The sequence below is a fragment of the Athene noctua genome, chromosome 8 (assembly GCF_965140245.1).
Source record: "Athene noctua chromosome 8, bAthNoc1.hap1.1, whole genome shotgun sequence".
NCBI lineage: Eukaryota > Metazoa > Chordata > Aves > Strigiformes > Strigidae > Athene > Athene noctua.
This window is the reverse complement of record NC_134044.1, coordinates 19,462,800-19,483,175: the sequence shown is the minus strand read 5'-3', so window position 1 is coordinate 19,483,175 and position 20,376 is coordinate 19,462,800. Positions and strand designations below refer to the sequence as shown.

General features: G+C 47.2%; 2 protein-coding genes across 11 annotated transcripts in view; both read right to left on the bottom strand.

The window, feature by feature from the left end:
- The window catches only part of AP2M1 (adaptor related protein complex 2 subunit mu 1), a 30,044-nt gene extending 12,826 nt beyond the window's left edge, over window positions 1-17,218 (bottom strand). For 2 of the 3 annotated variants that reach the window (XM_074911795.1, XM_074911792.1), the window contains exons 1-2: window positions 17,118-17,218; window positions 5,045-5,157 (exon numbers count right to left, since the gene is read on the bottom strand). In XM_074911795.1, coding sequence (XP_074767896.1) covers window positions 5,045-5,118 — 74 coding nt within the window. In that variant the 5' untranslated portion in view covers window positions 5,119-5,157; window positions 17,118-17,218. Of the gene's footprint in view, window positions 1-5,044; window positions 5,158-12,462; window positions 12,585-17,117 lie in introns of all 3 variants that reach the window. The other variant, XM_074911794.1, reaches the window with a different exon arrangement.
- Window positions 17,219-17,913: 695 nt separating this feature from the next.
- Window positions 17,914-20,376, bottom strand: part of DVL3 (dishevelled segment polarity protein 3) — a 33,275-nt gene continuing 30,812 nt past the window's right edge. For 4 of the 8 annotated variants that reach the window (XM_074912298.1, XM_074912302.1, XM_074912300.1 and 1 more), the window contains 2 exons: window positions 19,881-20,279; window positions 17,914-19,425 (listed from right to left, as the gene is read on the bottom strand). In XM_074912298.1, the coding sequence (XP_074768399.1) occupies window positions 19,394-19,425; window positions 19,881-20,279 (431 nt within the window). In that variant the 3' untranslated portion in view covers window positions 17,914-19,393. Of the gene's footprint in view, window positions 20,280-20,376 lie in introns of all 8 variants that reach the window. The other 4 variants (XM_074912299.1, XM_074912301.1, XM_074912305.1 and 1 more) reach the window with 1 other exon arrangement.

Below are 20,376 nucleotides of genomic sequence, written 5' to 3'. Positions count from 1 at the left end.
AGTTTATGGCTCAAAGAAGAGCTCAGTTTTGACCAAACATCTAGTTATTGTCTATTCTGCATGCCCAGGTCTTCATACTCTTGCCCCAAAGCAAGCTGTAGTCTCTCAAGATATCTGTCAACGGCAGTTCCACCCAGACATACCACTGAGGAAAAACATAGCAAAACCTACCCAGGTCACCTGACAGATGTCAGTGCCCAGGTACACCACAAAAGGGAGCTCTAGTTCTTGGCTCCACCTCACCTCCATTCCCCATGCACCACTGAGGGCAGGCTCAAAGCAACAAGCAGGATTAGGAATATTTTGGCTTTCCAGTTACAGATGTCCTCTCAAGCCTGCTAGGCTTCAGAACAGAGAGTTCTCTTGCACATAGACTTAGGGTCCTCACAGTGCAACGTGCTAGTAGCACTGCATTAAGTGCACTGGATGGTCCAGTACTACTTACAGGACAGAGGTTCTGCACAGTGCTGAAAAAATGCTGCACAAGCTTCCTCTAGCTGCTGCCATCTTTAATCCAAACCATCTAGACACTATTGACAGGGAACAAATCCCTCCTGGGTAAACAAGGACATCTGGGTGGCATTCTAAATGCCAGCTCTTCCACACCAGAGTTTCCTTATCCTGTAGCTATAAGTCAGGATAAACTGCCTGAATTAAGTTACAGTCCATCAATCCTAAGAATACAGGAAGAATGAAGCATGGGTGCTTTATATAACAAGACCGAGACTTAAAGCAATAGTCTACACACCAAGCCAAGACCCATCTAGTTGTGCTTTATTACTCATACTGTCAGACACTATGTGGAACAGGGGGTCTTCTGAATGCAGCATCACGGCCATGGTACTGATTATGCAGAACCATGTTTGAGAGCAGACAGTAATAACAACCTCACAAGCAAGGATACAGGCATACAAGTGCTTGTAAGCGTTGAGGGTTGTCATCCATCCAACAGATGGTTCCAAGTTTGAAAATAAGGGATATTCAAAGGAACATACACTACCACAGCACGTGTTTGCTCCTTGAAGGTTTGGGTACATATGTAGAAGCTTCATCAGTAAACACGCTCCCCCACAAGCAAAATTCTGGCCTTCATATACTACTAAGGTTTTATTGCTCCAGAAGGTTTGCGAGTTTGAGTTAATATTTAATTCCTACCTTAGTTTTTCCGTAAGTAATTTAATCTACTACAAAATATCAATATCTAAAAGCCCCATTCCTCCCCTCCAGTAAGCCTGGCAAGGAAAGTTCCACTTGTTCTGGAGCATCAGCCCTCCCAGCCTCAAGTTCTAACCCGCTAGAACTAGTACCAGAACCAGCAACCAGACTGGTGCATGCTAGAGGAGAAGCCTCAGGTTGGTGAAGCTTTTCTAGCAAACCAGCTGCCCACTGTGCAGTGCCAGTCATGGCCTACCACGCGTCTCTTACCTATTGCTACAGCAGCCAATGAGATGGGATGGACAGAAATGGCGCCAGCGGAGAAAGGAGGAGTGACAGCAACAAGAGAAAGGGTTAGAAACACACACACAAGGCACAATGAATCCAAAGAGATAAGAAGAGACCAAACAGCACCCCCTCCCCCTGCTCCTGGGCACAAAAGGCCAAGGTGGTATTGGATGGACAGTAACAAGCTGTGGCAGCAATGAAGCCCTTGCAAGGCACAACGCTGACATGCCGTGGTCAGGCTGCCAGCACAGACTCGTTGTTTGGCTGAATTTTAGGGCTAACTGGGCATTTAGTCCAGATGAGCTGCATCCATATCACATCAATGATACTCAGTCTGCTCTGGAAATACATGTAGCAGGCCTTGGAGGGGAAAAAAACCCCAAAGCCCTGATTTGAGGCATCGCCTGGGGACCACAGAATTATCAGGTGTCTTCTTCCCAGTCTGCCTTGGAACAGGGCTGCAAATCTGAGTGGGCATTTCGATGACAGTACTTATTTGAAGCTGTTTGGGTTGATGCTTTCTGGCTTAGTCCAGCCAACAGGAAATACAGCAAGTTTGATAGAGCTGGAGCACATCTGGAGAGATAGGGCACATCCTGCAGATTCAGACACTGCTCTATCCAGCTTGCACTTTTTCCTTAAGGATAAAGAGCCATGAAGCCAAAGTGATGATTAGAAGCTCAGAAACCATATGCCTATTACATTTAAAGTGCATGCAGTTTGTCATGTAAGCTGCTCAGTTTCGAATAGCTTATTTTTATTAAATGGCTACATTCTTAAATGCAGGTAGCTTCTCCCAGTGACTACGTCACTGAAGAACAAGGCACCTGAAGATCACAGTAGAGCCCTCCATGGTATCCTGAATTAAATGCATAATGCTTTGCCTCTTTTTTTTTTTTAAGAGGCTGCTTATGCATGCAGCTAGCTGCTGTATGGACAAATGCACTGCATGCACTAAAGCCATTCTAAGTTGCAAGCAAAGGATGTTCAAGTTTTGTGGTACTTCTGCCTTTAACAAAGTAAAGGGAAGAGTTTCTTCATTGACCACCACTTCACTCTAACATCTGTGCTCATTTAGAGCCTTAAACTGTGGAAGGGGAGGGGCTCTCATAAACACAGATAACTTAATCTCTCACAACACATATTGAGGCTTCAGAATGCCAAAGGCAAGTGCCAAGACCAAGGAGTCTTAAGGGTCAATCACCTGAAGACAGGCAGCACCTATGCTCATTTCCCATTCAACCTACCTCCAAACAAGCTGGATGGGCTCAACCCTCAGCACTTCAGATCTACTGTTTAGGAATTAAGAACTGTAGAGTCTATAGTTCTAGAAGTCCATTACCTGGTTGTTCGGTTAGAGTCAGAACTACAAAGTTGAGTACAAGCTACAGTATCAGGGCTATTACTTTCCCTGCCTCCCTCTGAAGGTTAGGGTACTAAAAGATTTTAATCAGACCTGGTATTGATGATAATGTTCAGACCAGGAAACAGCAAGATTCTCATTTACTTGATTACACCACCAGATGAGATCCAGTCATTTTAAGACCTCTTGTTTTATAAGGTTACACATCCAAAAAATTCCAAACCAGATTTGAAGGCCTGTTTCAGAAGGATTCCAAGACCTTGGGGAGCAAGCTTGATTAATAGCCAGCACCAGCTCCACCTAAGTCACAAGACTGACACTTTCACAAGAACTGAATGGAGGATTTCACTCAAGAGAACACTGACTCCTGAAGTCCTAGAGAAAACACTTGAATCTTTTTGGCACCTTTTGACAAATGAAAAAGTTAAGATAGGATCAGGCAGGAAATCCCATTTTCTAGTTTTGTCTGGCCAGCCAGTAGGAAGTACTTTATCACATACTGAACACAAGTCAGTATAAGAGGAATGAGCCAAGACAAAAAGCAATGGAAGATCACTACATTAAAAATAACTACTTAAAAATAACTCCCCAGTTCACATCTCCACAGCCAGAATGCCCTTTAAATTAAAAGGCCTTCCTGAATAAACAAGTTCAAGCAATCCTATCTTTAAGTGCTTTAAGTTTGCAGGCCACAAAAAAATATTTTCACCAGAAACTGCAGTGTCCCTAGCCTCCCGCACAACATATTCTCAAAATTTGTCCATAATCCAGACTGGCTTGGCTCAGTCACTGTGATACCTAACCATTAGAGGAACTTTACAAAGTCAGATCTGGCATATGAATTGCTCCGAAGAGCTTCAGCTAATGAGTATTCAGGACTGAAATGAGTTAGTATAGCAGAGGAGAGGCAAAGCTTTGTAGTCAGTAGTTTTCTGCTTCAGAAATACAATGCTTCCTTGGTTCAGCTCTGTGTGGAATAACTCAGCCTTAGAACAGCTACTTTACTCTGACTTAGTACAAGCCAAGAAATATAAAGCTCATTAGGTGAAGCCTTATTACAGACACCATGCTGACTGCTACTCCATCAACGAAACTGTGCAAGCCTTGACTAGCTACTCGTTCTACTTCAATTTTTAACCTCCACCGAACAATCTATAACCAGAAGGAACACGGTCTTCAGACTAGAGCAGTCTGAAGGCAGTCCGGCTTCGAAGTTTTTTGTAATTCATGGCAAAAAGTTATTTCACAGCACATCCTACCACTATTCATTGTGGAGACCTGGTACAAACTAATTTTTCCTAAACTGGACAGAATGAACTCTCTCAATGGACTTTCAGTTAACACCTACCAAATCCCCGCTTCCAGTAGCTGTGTTTTAACTCTGTTAACTTCAATCACTAACTTCCACCTAATGCGTAACACCAATGAAAACCCACTATGAAGAGTAGTGTTGTGCAAGAAAGCCATGTAAGGTTTTCAGTCCAAGCTGCATCATCACTCGATACTGGATTCCTTATAGCACTATCCACTGCCTGTAAGACACCAAATTTTTACTAAGGTCCCTTCTAGGAACCAGCAGCCTAGGAATTGTACAGATCCAGTCTAAGCAAGCATTGTAACACTTGTGTGAAGTGCAATGAGACACCTATAATCTACCAAAGGCTTTCAGTGCTTCCCACAACTTTAATTACCTAATGAATCTAAGCTTTTCACAAACAATGCTGCCATACAAAGTTGGGGGACAGAATGCCAGCTTTAAGCATACAGCCGTGGTTACTATGAGACTGCCTGCAGACATAACTTTCCAAGACCACAGACAGTCTTCAGCATGCCTGTACCTGACACTAGACATGTGTGTTTGAAACCAATTCAAGAGTCTTGGTTATAGTGCATGGCAGACAGCTCCCACCGTAAAGTTTTAACGGTTGCAGTGAGGCTGGTAGACTCCCACAGTGGGAGTCCATGTTGCTGAAGCATCTAGAGTACAGAGTAACAGTCAGATCTCTACCATCCAAAAGAAAGTCCCATGTTTGCCTGCAGGCCATCCTTTACTACTACCTGTAAGTGACCAGGGCTTAACAAATGCTTTTTCTTTATCTGAACTAAGCCTAGAGCAGCAAGTTGAGTTGCAGTCTTACATGCATGCACAGCTAATGCAGAACAAAGCAGCTCTGGGTTGTTGTCCACACCAAAATGAGACAGAAATGCAAAGACCAGGGATGCAATAGAAGCACTTACCCAATGTCATCCCGGTAGACTCGAGAGATTAAAACCTCTCCTTTGTGATTATAGATGAATAAGCCTCCGATCATGATGGAATTTTAGTCTTCTCTTCCCATGTTGCTTAATACCTGAAGTAAGAGAGGGCATATATCAGTAGGCTGCATGGCAACAAGCGGTACAGCCGGAACAGACTTTGACACCTGCTGGCTACTAGCCAGGGCACAAACATCTTTTGTCACACACATCCTCAACCAGAAGACGACTGTTACAATACCTGTGGTGGTGAGGACCTTATAGCACACATCTTGATGCCACAAATGTAATGAACTCCAGACTGCAGGGAGGGACAAGTGGAGGACATGCTCAAAAATATTCCTGAGTCTGATGGTGTGGGCTACTTCACCTAATTGATCTTGTTACTTCTGGCCAGGCTAGCACATGGCTGAGGCCCACAAGGACAGCTAGAGACTCAGGAACAGCTCAGATGCTGGAAGCGACTGCCTGCCTCACACTTACCTTGGAGAGGAGAGTACAGAGCTCCTTAAAGGACTATTAGAAACAGTGTTTTACTCTGGAGAAGAGGGAGGTAGCCTTATTGATGCAGTCATAGATTACACTTTGATCTGCTGGGATTTTATATGGAAAAGTGTGTTTCCAATGCACAGTACAGACTGTATGTACCAAAAGAAACCTAAGCCCTAACTACACGCCAGTCTCTCAGGCTCAGTGTTCCCTCATGTTTGTTGTAGAGCTGCCCCTCAAGGGCACACGATAACAAGGACTCAGCAAGGAAGCCCACTGGGAACGAAATGCCTTGTTCCAGATGGAAGAAGCCACTGCAGGAATCCTGACAAGAGGCCCAGCTGAGTGACTTCCTGAGCTTGCCTGAAACAACTCAAGAGCTTAGGTCTAGGTGAGTACATACAGCTGCCATGTATCCTGTAACACATGAGGCTCTGAACACGATTGCAATTTGCAGCCAGAACTGAAGCTTACAATGAGCACTGAAATAGATGTAGGCTTAATTCTCATTCCATTCATCAGCATGGACAGATCAAGCCTCAGGTATTAGTAGTAACTGGCCTACTCCCTGAATGCAAGAAAAACCACAGGCCTGGAACTACAAGCAAATCAAAGACCCTTTATTTCTCCTATAAAATGTCTATCTCCCCAATGACCAAGACACAAATTGGACGCAATTCATAGCTAGTCTTTTTGTACAGTTTACACAAGTGTTTGAGGTGTCACCAAGCCTATCACTGTACAGCAGGCAGTTCTTAGCAGCAAGTACACCTTGGTTTATTACCACTTTTACATAGTTTTTATATAGCAACATTCCAGCCTTTGCTGATCCCTAACAGCAGTACTGAGTAACAACTCAGAATCCAAACTGAGAGCAGTTGGGCCACAAGGTGCCACCGGAGTGGGAGATCTCAACCATGACCCACTTGCATTCGGGGCTAGTGCCTCAGAAGTTACCCTCTTAAACTGCCAGTCTTCTCTTTCTTCAAAGGAAGATTGTTTTGAAGAGAACTACAAAGCTAGTAGACACTGATGCAGAAGACTTTTTAAATACACAGCTACTCCATCAGATCCCATTCCTATTGTCATATGCATTCTATTCACTTAGGTCCCACTCATAATACTCTAGCAACTACTTGGTTGACTTAGTCCAGAGAAGAGCACGACAAATGCAATAGGGCAAGCCTCATGACTAGGTCTTGGGCTGATCACATAGGTATTTCTCAGTTTTGTCACTGCAGAGCATTAGATAACCACCATCTCCACACTTCTGTCGGGGCGGGTTAGCCTACACCCACTTGTCTGGGGTGGGTGGAAAGGACAGGGAGAGGCTAGCCTAGAGACAGACACATGCTGACAGTGAACTGATATGTGCTTGCTCAAGAACACAGCAAAACCAAAGTTAGTGTGACCTGGCCTCACATCAGCTCAAAGGTCAGGGCAAAAAAGAATACAAAAATCAATACACACAGAGGGACAAAAGAGCTTCCAGGGTAGAAACCTTGAGTACTGAGAGTAACGTACCCTTCTAGAAGTTATGCTCAAGAATCTAAAGTAGCTGCTTATTTGAAGGAACTACAAAGAAAGAAAATTACAGTGCAGCCACTACTTTTAATTTCAGAAATACACAGAAGTTTAAATTTCATATGCCTTTACACCAACATTTTTAGCTACCCCTAATGAGTCCTCAGAGAGTAACATTACACATACTTCTCTGCCATGGGTCTTCAGCTACCAGATGGCCGCTTCTGCTCATTAAATGGAACAAATAATCAAAAAGTCAGCTGTTAAGTCACAATAGCAAGAAACAGACAGATGAGCAGTTTTCCCAAAGCTCAATAGTGAGCTTCCTGACTTTTATTCCTACATTCTGCTGGTTAAGTGTCTTTGGCTACTAGTAGGCTGCCTCCTGCCACTTGTCAGTAGCTTTGTGGGGCACTGTCAACATTTTTTGATGTCTGAGACTCCACCTAGTACAGAAGAGGTTTTCAAATATGTTTTACTTCCATTCCCATTAGTGACACTTTATAACTTCAGGATACAGTATTTCATTTACTTCCGGGATAAGTCTCTGTAACCAAATCTATTAAGACAGAGGCAACGCACAGTCTGAGATTCCCATGTAGTTACAGAGTGGGAAAAGCCACCTGTAGCTGCTCACTGTCCCACACAGGGGGACTGAGGCTACACAGTGTGGCTGGCAGCAAGGCCAGCATCCCCAGGCCAGAAGACAGACACAGTCCCATTGGTCAACAGAACAAAACCGGGTCCTCAAATTTAAGGAAGTGGCTGTACCACAGACTCATGGCTACTTACATGGAACACACAGCCCTAACAGGCATGCAGGAGGCCACTGAAAGGTAATGTGCAGGGCTAGAATCCAAAACGTGGAGAATATCTGTTTGAGTATAAGCTGCCCAACAAGTCTGGCAGATGCTGAAGTTGTAATTCAGCAAACACTTGAAAGATCATTCACACAGGCCAAATGATTAAAAAAAAAAAAAAAAAAAAAGAGAGAACCATTATGACAATAAAAGCAACTTGTTGCCTGCTCTAGAAAATTCATTCTTAATTAGTATAAGAGACAAGGACGTCTTTTCAGACTGCTACGGTGCCAGCTGCCATATTCAGATATGGACTATTGCTACCAAAGGTGAAGAAGAGTTCCTGCATCCTCTTTAAGGCTTACATTATATAGAATAGTCTCCTGGAAGCTTACGCAACCGGTCAAAGCTGGATCATATAAATCCTACAAACCCTTTCCAGAAGATTCCTAGAAAGCACATCCTAGTCTTAAAAAAACCCAATAATCTCCCTCTCGGGTTTAATGCTGCTTAAGTTATTTGTTTCATTATTTTTAGCATAAAGGAAACGTCTGCTTTGATGAGCAACAGGATCAGACAGACAGCGTATACAAGACAAAGCCACTTGCTAGCATGACAAGCCAACCACTTTCTGAAAAAGCCTTGATTTGAATATTTACTACATCACTATAAAACATGTAGAAGACTGCTGATCAAGCTTCATGTTGGAAATCAGAAGTCTTCTCTTGGGAAGACCTACAAACTTTAATGTTAACTGAGATAATGAGGCTATGCTTTCTCATATGTTAGAACATATTCTAAGCAATAGCTTCACAAGTTACAGGCAAAAATATCAGCATTTTTAACTGCATCACAGTACTAGGCAGCAGGGTCAACTGCTTGCTTATCTTACATGTTAGTAAAAACACATTAGATGGAGAGTAGATACAGCATGATTCGAGAGCTTTTAGTCTTTAAAAAAATGCTTTGTCAATGCAGTGAAGGGACAGTCAGATAACTGGAAGGAGACAGGTCAAGACGACACTCCCCAGGAGATTCCCCTGCAATGGCTTGTTTATTTTGGAACTCTCAATCCATCTCTTTAAAGTATTTGCTCAGTTTCCTCTCAAATGTCTGTATCAGCAGCATCCCATGGAAAAAAAAAAAAAGTCTACAGCATTTTAACTACTGTATAAAACACTCTCCTTTTTGTTTTAAGCCTGCTTTTTCTTCCTTTCCCCAGCTTTGTTTAATGGCTTTCAGTTCAAGTACAGGAAGAAGCAATTAAGAACTAGCCCCCATACCCTATCTCCAGGCCACTCTGGATTTTGCAGATCTCCTCCACTGGCTTCACTGCCCCTTTCTCAGAATGAGATGTTCCCACCCTACTCAGTTGTTCAGGAGAACTGCTTTATGCTTTGGTCTTTCTCAGTGCCTTCCTCTACACATTTTCCTTCTGGAAGAGAATGCAAAACTGCACAAGTTATTCAACATGTAAGCAAACCACGATACAGACAATATGACAATCATACATATGCTGCTTTGATCTTTTCCTAGTGATTCTCAATATCTTACATTTTTAAAACCACCACTCAGCAAGAAGCTAACAATTTCATCGTCTATCATAACTCCAAGATCACACTGAAATCAGTCTTCAAGGTGATTTACTACACTACAGGTGAAGCTGGAATTGCTTTTGCTCCCTAATCCACCCACCTGCTATATGCACCATTGTACATTTAATGTACCTTGAATTTAGTGTGCCATTATATAGTCTCATCACTGAACCTCTATGCCATTTTTGACCTACTTTGTCCTTACTAATACCTTCATATCTAGACACACACCCCCCCCCCCCATGACTACTGACCAGGATTGTTCTCGGTGCAAATCTTCACTTGCTACAAACTAGGAGCATGCAGAGAGATTTGACACAAACCAGCTGATGCATACTAGCCACACTACACTGACAATGCAACTCTATATGAACAACTTGCTTGAAGTCAGATAGGGACTGGCTCTGTGCTACGTGAACCCCTGGTTAACACCTGAGGTGGTAGTTTCACTTACTGAAGATGTAGCCACAGGATCAGGGCCATTCTGCCAGTTTGTTTTATAATAGCAGCCTACCAGCATAAATACACCTGAGAGATAAGCACTAGCATTATTTCACATGTAGTAGCAGCTTGCCTCCATACCAGTTATGATTATCCTCAAGCCTGAAAAACACACACACAATTTCACAACTCTATAGATTAAACTGAATTCACATTTAAGTGCAATTTATTCAACCTGATTTGTGTGAGACAATCCATAGTGTTTTCAGGTACCAAGCAAAGTCACATGGGCTAAGGACAGTGACTACAAGGCAACAGTTTCAGATGACGAACCCAACTATACCAGCTGTCCATCAGGTCCATGTGGTAAGTGAAGGACACATGCAGTATAAACCTTTTGCTGCACTCCCATCTAACGACAGAAGGGACCAAAGAGGTCTCAAGTACACAATTAAAAGCAGACCTGCCTTGCTCTGCTGGGTTTCTGCAGTCCAGCATCTTGAAGAGTTCCAAGTGTCACAAGCATAGACAGCACCAACGCAGCTTAGAGCAAGTTTGGTTCGGTGCGGTGCCAGTCTCGCAGCCAGCCTTCACCAAGTTTGCCCACAATGGAAGTTCAGGGAACACCAACAACACTCCAGTCTCCCGCTCAAGCCTTGCATTACATCCCTCCCAGACACAAGATCTGAGCGACCACACTCCCTCCCCACTACAGTTACTTTCATCAGCTAATGGGAGCATGTCCACACAGCTGGAAACTCAAGATGTGGAATGACTAGCTCAGAGATATATGAACAGATGAGATGAAAGCTATACAAAGGGCAGCATGCAAAAGAAAGTTGCTTAAAGCTTAACAAAAAGAATGGCTCTTTAAAATGACAATGGCTCTCCTTGAAGTGGCTGCAGTGAAAATAAGCCTGCTTTGTTTTGATCCTCATTTGTGTTTCGGTACAGATACTTGTCCCAACTATTTCAAGGTTACACTGCAACTAGAACAAGGTTTTTAGTGGTACAGTTCCCAACTGGCTATGATCTTTCACATGTTTTTAAATAATGAATAGTTTTCAGATCAGCTTTGAAAACAAAAAGATCTTAGTGCTTGCAATGGTTAAGAACTGCAGGGAACAGAGCTTAAATTAATTTGAGGTTGATATTCAGTGACTCATGGCTGCTGGAATCAGAATGCCCTAGAAGAAGAAATCCAGCACAGGAGATGGGTTCATCTGCTCGCTGTGCATAAGCAACATGACTCAGAAAGCTTCCCAGCATTGCTCAATCAGCTTTCCATGACTCATTCTGCTCCTCTCCACAGTCAGCCTTTTCTAGGGAGCTTGCCTTACACTGTTCTTGAGTTTCCTCGGGCTAATAGCTCACTGCAGGACACAGTTTAAGGGCAAAGCCCATCACTTCAACAGTTTATCACTAAGAGCCTGGAAACCAAGATGACTCAAGCTGAAGCCTTTGGCTTAATGGTCCATCAAACCGCATTTTCAGAGCTCTGCTCCTTCTGTTTCACTAGTTTGAACATATGGTGACCCACTCCACACTGCTAGCTACAGTCCTGTTTTCTAGTTATAGATTTATTCTAGTTAAGGTACAGAGAAGATCCACGTGTATGTTGAATTCACATCAGCTGGTGACTAATCACCTTAATTTAGGATCAACAGTCCTCTGCATTGTTCAAGCCGCTAGCTACTGGGGTAGGAGTGAGATCTAACATCTGAATGCTGCTCCTACAAACACCTAAGGCTTCCTACTCTGCTGCCAAGTACTCACATTCCCATATACTTCTATTTCAATGCATAAATAGAAAAGAATCATGAAGAACATCATAGACCACACACTTATACATGCTTAGAAACCACTAGGAGTTAAGGCTACATACATGGAAATGCCTTTCCACTCAACTGAAAATGAGAGTATTAAGATACACTTTTATTAGCAACTGTGGCAAAGTTACAACATTAAGACAGCCAGCTTAAAAAAAACCAAAACGAACACGTACAAAAATGAAATGCTGGGATGCAGATTTGAATGCATTTCAGTAGTTACATAACTGAAAATCAGCAGGATTAGCTGGACCCAGAATGACTGACATGGTAATGTGCAACTTCTTAAATCAGGCATACTGATCTCAAACGATGTCAGGGCTCATGCTGTGCAGGGGATGTGCCTTAGGGAGCATCCCTCTCAAACTATCATCACACATTAGACAAAGCCCCAGAAGCCAGTCTGCAGCACATCAGCTGCAGACCATGACCAAGGGAGTCCAGAGAAAGACAGAGACTCAGTAAAGCACAGTAACTCAAAAGCTGCTTTTGTCCACTGATTCTATCATAGATGGAAAATGCTCTATTTATTAGCTCTGACATAAAGACAGGTGGTCCTCCAAGAGCCACCGTATTTTGCCCTTTCAGAACTACATTGTGCCACACACTTGGAACGCATGGGTGCAGTCAGGAGCACAGGCTCAGGCAGCAGGATCCTGTTGCTGGGCTCTCAGTAGTTTCACATATTCTGGGATGCAACAAGTGGCTGAACTGGTAGTTACCTAGTAAGATGATGCACTAAACCTGCATTTAGCAAGTGGAGATTCAGCAGCTCCCTCCTGCAGCATGTAAGAGCCCAGCCTTCCACTTCCATTGCCTCTTCATGGATTCTGACCTAGAATAGCTGTAGAAAAATGAACAATATACAGCACAGAGCTTTCTTAGACTAAACAAGGCAGACATAAGGAATGTACTAACAAGCATAGTTTGTTCCTTCTGTGGTGGTTTGTCTGTATCTGAAGCAACTCGTCCAGAAATGCCACAGCAAACAGTAGCAATTCTCCAGCCTTTGTCCACTGCATTAGCCTCCTGTGGTCTCTCTACTTGAGAAGCCATAGCATCACACCAGTAACAAGACACCACTGTTACCAGTCATCTGTTCATTAGTGTATGAAAGGCAAAGTTGAATTCTAGCCTAAATCCCAGATATACAGACATTCAAACAAGTGATTTTCTCCAAAGATTTGTGCCATTATCTGAAGTCTTTCAGGTGATGCCACGTAGACCTTTAACCCTTCCCTGCACGAGCAGGAACAGTGCTGGTTTTAACCTACACCACAAACTTTGGAACAGTTGCCTGCCTTTTATAAATGTATTTGCACAAATTAAAACAAACAAAAAAAAAAAAGAGAAGCTGATCTGCTCAAATTTATCGCTTAGGAAAAATAGGGAATTGTTCATCAGTTTTCTGCAGTGGTATGAGGCAACATGATTGCAGTAACCGCAGCTTCATGTACAGGCAAGAGATGCTTGTTCTATCTCTTAAAAACACGAGGCACTGTCTGAAGGAAACATCATTTGCAATGTGCCTACAGCCTACCAATAATGGAGCCACCATAAACTTTGGTCATATATCGGTATTTGTGCTTTCTCTGTATCCTCCCCCACATTTCTCTAGGTTCAGTGCAGGCAGCTGAACTCTTGAGCCAGGCCTGGCCACTATCATGGTAGGTCTGCCTAGCAAATCTTCCATGTTGTCTCTTCAGAGGTGCAGTGGTAACACAGCAGCTCAACAGCAGCCGGAGCAGGGACAGAAGTTCTAATGCTGCCCCTAGCAATATAACTACAGTTCCACGTTACCACCCAAGCACCAGCAGCCTCAGGATTCAGTGAGCTCTGGTAGCATCCTGACAGCAGAGTGCCTTTGTCCATTCATTTAGGAACACACCTTTGGGATCAGCTGTGTTTCACTAAGCCAGCTGTGTGGGTGCTATTTTCACTGCAGAAATACCTCTCCAGAAAAGAGTCTAGCACTACAGGTGGGAAAAATAAGCACGTGACATGGTCTGCCTTCAACTCAACCCCTGACAGGAGCAAGGCTTTGAGAGTTGATCAGCAGACTCCTGCTCATCTGCACAGCCACAGCCCCCCTGTGAGACAAGCCTTTAGCTTTAGCGAGTTTCCTGGGCCATCAAGGACAGGATACGAATAAACACAAGATGACCAGTAGTGAACCCAAGACCCAGCTGCTCTGGGCTTTGTCACTCACATTAAGGGGCTGGAAGTTTCCCACAGCACAAACATCACTAAGTTTGAATGAAAACAGGAACGCTTATTTCTCTCATCTGCACGGCACATCTAGGGAACAGCAATCACAAGTCAGTTAATAAGCTGATGTAAAGCAACCAACCCATTTAGGAGTCTATTAAAAGAAAGTTTGGGTTCTGACTTAACAGTGAGACAGATTTCTGTGCATTAAGGAGCTTATTTAACTAAGCAGTTCAAGGTACATTAGCTGCTAGAGTTCTCATCCAGGACGAAACCAGGAGAGGTACTGCAGCTCTCACCCAGGGGGCTGAGGGTAAATCACCAACTGTAACAATTTCTGCATTCCAGAAATCAGTATGATCTTGGACAAGTGACAACAGTTGAAGCAGGAGGGGGATTAGTCAGGCTGCTCTGGCAAACTGGAGTTATTCAGAAACCAGTCCTTTCAGGCTAGTGCTAGCCATTATCAAACCAAAAGGCTTAAGGCTTACAACAATGTCATCACCCCATCAGCTAATCCCAGTGTCTAAGCTTTGCTTAGAGGGCTGCATTAGCCACTTTCCAGGAGACCATGGGCTGCACTTGGTTTTAAACAAAAGTAGCTGCAATCACTTCATCCTGAGGAAGACAGGCTGCATAATTTAATTAAGAGGCACACTGTGAGCTAAAGAGCTATTGAAATAAACCCATCAGTTTCAGAGACTGTTCCTATTTTAAACCCAATCCCATAAATCCCCATAACCAGTGGGCAGGAAGAGAAGCACGTTCAACTCCTACTAGGCTCTCCTCCCACAGTCTACTTCTACATGTCATACTGCACAGAGCCAGTCTGAAGAGTAACAAGAGATAAATACTGACACAGGGAAACACGAGAAGCTCCCTTACTCTGGTAAAACATCACAGGAACAGTATTTAACACACCTCTACACCTTATTTTGAGTACAACCTTATCTGAACAGCCCCAATGCCTTCTTCCATTCCTACCAGTTCTTCCAAGGCAGGTTTTTAAATAAGTCCGAAGCAACTTCTACTTGCTTTTCACTCTTGAGCTAGAAGCCTGAACCGTAACTTGCGTTCTATTAATCTTCTAACAGAATAGGTTAGAGACACAGACTGCAGTTTGAGTAAGAGCTTATATTCTGCAGACTAGTAATGGTCTAGGTGCCCTGACTTGTCTTTCTTTCTACTATAACTGTAGAGCAGACAACTGCATTTCACATTCTGTGCCCCAGTCTGCAAGCTTTTAGCTGAGCTGCCAGCCTCCTGCTGAGATCAAAATAATATATGGCTTGCTAGTAACTTTTGACTCTGTAGGTAATTCGCTAAAGGAGAGAAGCTGACTCTGCCATACAGACCAGTTATATTTTGACACCCCAAGTTGTATGTCTGTCCCTCCTCCAGTTAACCCTAAGACCAGCCTTTAAATACTCTGTCTTTAGTAGCATAAGCTTAGAAAACCAGTGCAAGATGTTGTGCTGCAAAAGACAGTCTTGGCTTTATTATTTCTTGATGCACGGATGAGACAATAAAAGTTTGTCTAGGATCACAGGAAGTTTCTTTACAAAGCCCATTTTGTTTAGTGATTGTTCCCGTTTCATCGGGAAAAAAAACAAACCCAACTATCAAACCAGAGTGCATTTCCAGTCATCTGTGCTTCAAAGAACTCAAGATGTAACGCTTCACAGCCTCAAGACTCAACCCTTCAAAGGCAAGAATTGTGCTCTCTCAGGAAGAGGAAGCAGCCGGCCATAATACCCTTCAAGGATATTTCAGATGCTCTCTCTGGAAGAAAACATGGCCAATTTGCAGCTCAAAGAACACCAGGTATCTTTGTCACTAGATGTCAGTAACATGGCACTTCCTACAGCAGAGAAGTGATGCCTCCCTTCTGACAGGGAAAATATGGAAGTGGGCAGTTTGGCAGCATCTTGTCAGATTAGCAATTGTCCCTGCAAGCAAAGCTCACAGGGACAAGTACAGCTGTTACTATAGGAAAAAAACAGTAGCTACAGCTCTGATAGCATTCAGGCAAGCGTTGTCCAAGACGACAGCACATGAGTCTGCATGCAGTTAGAAACCTGGAATACCTAGACTTCTCAGCCGCAGAAGCCATTCAGACTCACCTATCTGGGAAAGTTCCAGGCTCAGATTTTAGCAGCCTGAGGCTAAAACTTGACAGCAGTTTTGCCATACTAAAGCAAGCAGAAAAGAGATCATGGAATCATAGAGTTTATGGGGAGAAGACTAGAGCAAAAGCAAGTCATTTCCTAGTGGGGAGAAAAGTCAACTGTACTGGACAATAAACACAAGCTGTTTCCTGCAGATTTACTAAATCCAAAAAGCCTGATCCAGGGAAGAATGGAAGTGGAACATATCTAGAAGAACCGTTGGATAAGAGCCCGTTTTAAGCCTCAGAGCAAGCACAGTTTAGCATCAGCAGTGCTACGTTCTGCCTCAGCAGGTTTTCCAGGGAGAAAGCTAGAGGGTGCAAGCCATGACCTAGCTAATTCACGTTTGTATCAGTAGTACAGGAAAATGATTTTAGGGGAAGTTCCAGCCCGATCTGACTACAAGACCTTTGCTCGGGCTGACCTAGCACATCGGTGCAGGCCTTCCCTAGCAGTCCTGTGCCACAGAGCTTAGCTCTGTCCCCACCCTCGCCCGGTTCAGCACCGCAGGGCTGCCACCCCAGGTATTCCAGGCAGATCGCTAATTAACAGGAACAATTTATAAACCTAATCAACCCCAAGTGACATGGGAGCGGGTAAGCCAGCCTCAGCAGGGCTGGAGTCACCCAGTAACCCCTCACCGGGGGCTGAGGAAAAGCCCTCCCGCGGGAGCCCCGCTTCCCTCCCACACGGCTCCGCAAGGCGCAGCCCGGCTCCGGGGGACACTCCCGCGCCCCTCCTCAAGGGCAGCCGGCGGGGGACCTCGCCCTGCAGGGTGGCCCCTCCCGTCCCACGCCTGTCAGGGCCGCGCCGCGCCCCACAGGGTAGGCCCGCGGACCCCCCACCCCCGGCGAGTGCCGGGGGAGCCGCCACCCGCGGCAACCCGGCCACAGCCCAAGTGCGGCCGCAGAAACGAATCCCGCCGCAGGAAGCCGTCCAGGGAAAGGAAACGGGCCTGCGCACCCCACCGGGGAGCGGGAAAACGGCCCGGGGCATCTCACCTGCCGCTGCCCGCCGCCGCTCACTGCCCAGCGCCCAAGATGGCGGCCGCCGCCCCCCCTTCCCTCCGCGCCCCCCCTATCACTGCAGAGCCGCCGCCGCGCATGCCCCGCCCGCGCCCCGCCGCAGCACGCATGCGCCGCTGCGGGGGGGCGGGGCTCAGCCTGCGGCCGTACCGTCGGGCGGGGTCGGGACGGCCGGTCCCGCGCGGAGGCTGCCGGGAGCTGTAGTCCCGCGGCGCGGGGCGTGCCGGGAGTTGTAGTCCGGGGGCGCGGAGGGAGAGGGCGGGGCGGCGGTGTGGCCACCGTGTCCGCGCGAGGGGCGAGCGACAGCGCCGGGGCTACGGCCGCGGGGACTCCCCCTCGTCCCTGGTCACAGGGGTGCGCCCGGGCGGGAAGGCTGCTCCTCCTCCGCACACACGTAGAGGCCCGAAGCCACCGTGCCCCTCCACCGCGCTGCTGGTCCCACGCACCCGCGGGGTTCGCCCGCTTCCCCTCCTCGCAGCGCGGCTGAGGGGAGCTGCACCAAGCGCCGGAGCAGCACCCGCTGTCAGATTGATTCTTCCACCGACGGTGCACCCGTGGGGAACGGGAGACCCCCAGGAACAGCGAGTGCCGCACCGGGGAGCGGCGGCAGCGGGAGGCCGGGCCGGGCCCAGGTTGGGGCCCTCAGCACCCCGGGGAAACGGGCTCAGGTGGAAAACAGGCACAGGGTGCTCTCGTCCCGCTGGGAGTAAAAGGCAGGGCAGAAAAGAAGCAGCTGGGGAAGGGGTAAAAAAAAAACAACACAAAGCAGGAGTCCAATAAAACTATGTTTATAAATAAAAACAAGGAGATTGGTTTTGTTTGTATAAAACCCAGCGGGCGGGGTAGGGCAAGGACGTGAGCAGTGGCCAGGGAGGCTGCTGGGTGGCATTAGGAGAGGGGGGATAGGCGGCAGCTTGCTGGTGCCCAGATCAGGGGACAGGCGGATAGCAGAGCAGGTGCAGGGCAGGCTGACTCCGGCGGGCCGAGGGGAAGGCGAGGCTTTAGGGAGTCACAGGGAGATGAACTGATGGCACGTGAGAGCTGGCAGAGAGGTTGTAGGGGCAAGGCGGACCCCCAAGGAGCAAAACACATCTCCAGCATATAAAAACTGCAAACATGAGAAAGACAGGAGGCAATGCCTGAAGAGAAAGCCATGGCGCGGCAGTAGGACAGGGTGCCAGCACCGATGGGAGCAGGGTCAAGTGTGTCTGTACTGTACCGTGCTTGGCCCTGGGCATGGGGAAGGGGCTGCCCCCAGCCCGAGGCACATCTCTGAGTACCCAGAAGAGGAAGTAAAAAGGGCAGGGAGCGCCAAAGCAAACAGACCCAACTGTCCTGACATATCTGTGGGTATCGAGCCCAGAGGCCACAGTTCAGGCTGCAGACTCCCTCCCCCCAGAGCTCATGTTGCTGCCAGGTGCTGTCCACAGCGCGGAGGGAGTGGGACCATCCCACCTCCATCCAAGAGTCTCATCCCTCCTGGCAGCCAGGCCAGCAGCGCTCCTCATCCTGGGCGGAGTGGGAGGCAGACTCGGGCCCTTCACAGGGCAAATACAGGGGACCTCTATGTTTCCCCAAAGCATGAAAGCAAAACAGTTTTATCTCCATCCAAGCCCTTGAATATGTCACATTGCTGAGCATGACAGCAGGAGGGAGAAGGCCACAGCTGCCACCAGCAGCCCCAGGCATGGGACAGCCCCTACAAATGGGACAGGCAGCGGTATGTCGCAGGCAAGAGGGCAAAAAGGAGGATGGAGGGAGCAGAACTCTGCCCTTAAATCCCCCCCAAGTACGCAAGGGCAGGTGCAGGGCCCCGAGTTGTGCAAGACTGCGCAGGCACCCACCACCACTCTGGGCTGACTACAGAGGTACAGCCCCAGCCCTGAGACTCACAGCCCAGGCAAGGTGAAGGAGGGTCCTGCCCCGGGGCAATGCCAGGCTCAGACCTGGCCCAATGTGTGGGCAAGGGAAGGGAGGCAAGAGGGAAGTGGCAGCATCCCTCCACTCCCCAGAGGCACTGAAGCCCTGGAACATTCATGCATTAGCCAAAAGGCGACTACAATGGGATTTAAAACACATATATAAGGCTGGTCCCTGCTCCCCTCTCAGGGCTGCGGGAAGGGCAGGGCGTCTTCCGCAAAGGGGAGGAAAGAAGCCATCTTCAGCGCCATGCGTGCCCAGCGCCCCTGGAGCTCCGTGTCCTCCTGTCGGGCCACGCCACGCTCCAGCTCTCCCCCCCACAGGCGGCAGGCTCAGAGAAAGTCAAACACCCCGTAATTCTTTGCTGCTTGACAGAAGAAACACAAAAGGGTGAAAAGAAAGAAGAGATGTTTAGGGTGGAAGGACCAAGGCAGCAGTGACACACGGGCAAGCAGCACAGGGCGCTGGGACGGGTGCGGATTAATGGGGTTAGAGAGGACGGCAGGAGGGAATTACCATTGGCAATACACAAGTCTGGTGGCGGGATGGGCTGGCAGCACCCAGCAGGCCTGCCAGACCCGTCCACCCCGCTCGAGGAGGGATTAGAATCGAGGTTTAGTTCCATTTATTTTTTTTTCCCTTTTTTTCTTTTCGTTATCAAGACCAAAAAAAACAAAAACAAAAAAACAAAAACCCAAAAAACAAGGGGTGAAGCCAGGGCTGGTCCTAGGAGACAAACGACAGGGATAGAGGGGAGGAAGGAGGGGCAGCAGACAGACAGGGGACGGGCGCTTCACATTACATCCACAAAGAACTCACTGGGGTTGCCCATGGCCATTCGGAAGGACTGTCTACTGGCTGTCAGTTCGGGGGGCACAGAGGCCAGGTCACGACCCGGCGGCGCCCCAGGGGGCCCCATGGCTGAAGGCGGTGGAGGCATCAGCAACATGGGGGGGCTGAAGAGAGGGGGGAGGCCGGGCGGCCCGTACGACTGCTGGCTGTGGTGGCTGCGGATGCTGTGAGCCAGAGAGTGCTGGCTACGCTGGCTGTGCTGGCTGGCCGGCACCGAGCGCTCGCTGGCCGCACGCTCACGCCGCATGCTGCTCCTCGTGGTGTGGTCCGACTCACTCCCGCTGCCACCTGACTTGGACTCCCCGGTCTTCTCTCTCTCCTTCCTCCTCTCGCTGCCGCTGCGATTGGAACCGCTGCTCCGGCTCCCTGCGAAGCGCAGGAGGCAAAGTTAGGTGACAGCTCAGACAAGCCAGGAAGAAAGGATGATCCTCCAGCCAAGAGAGGACTGCAGCATGCTGCAGCA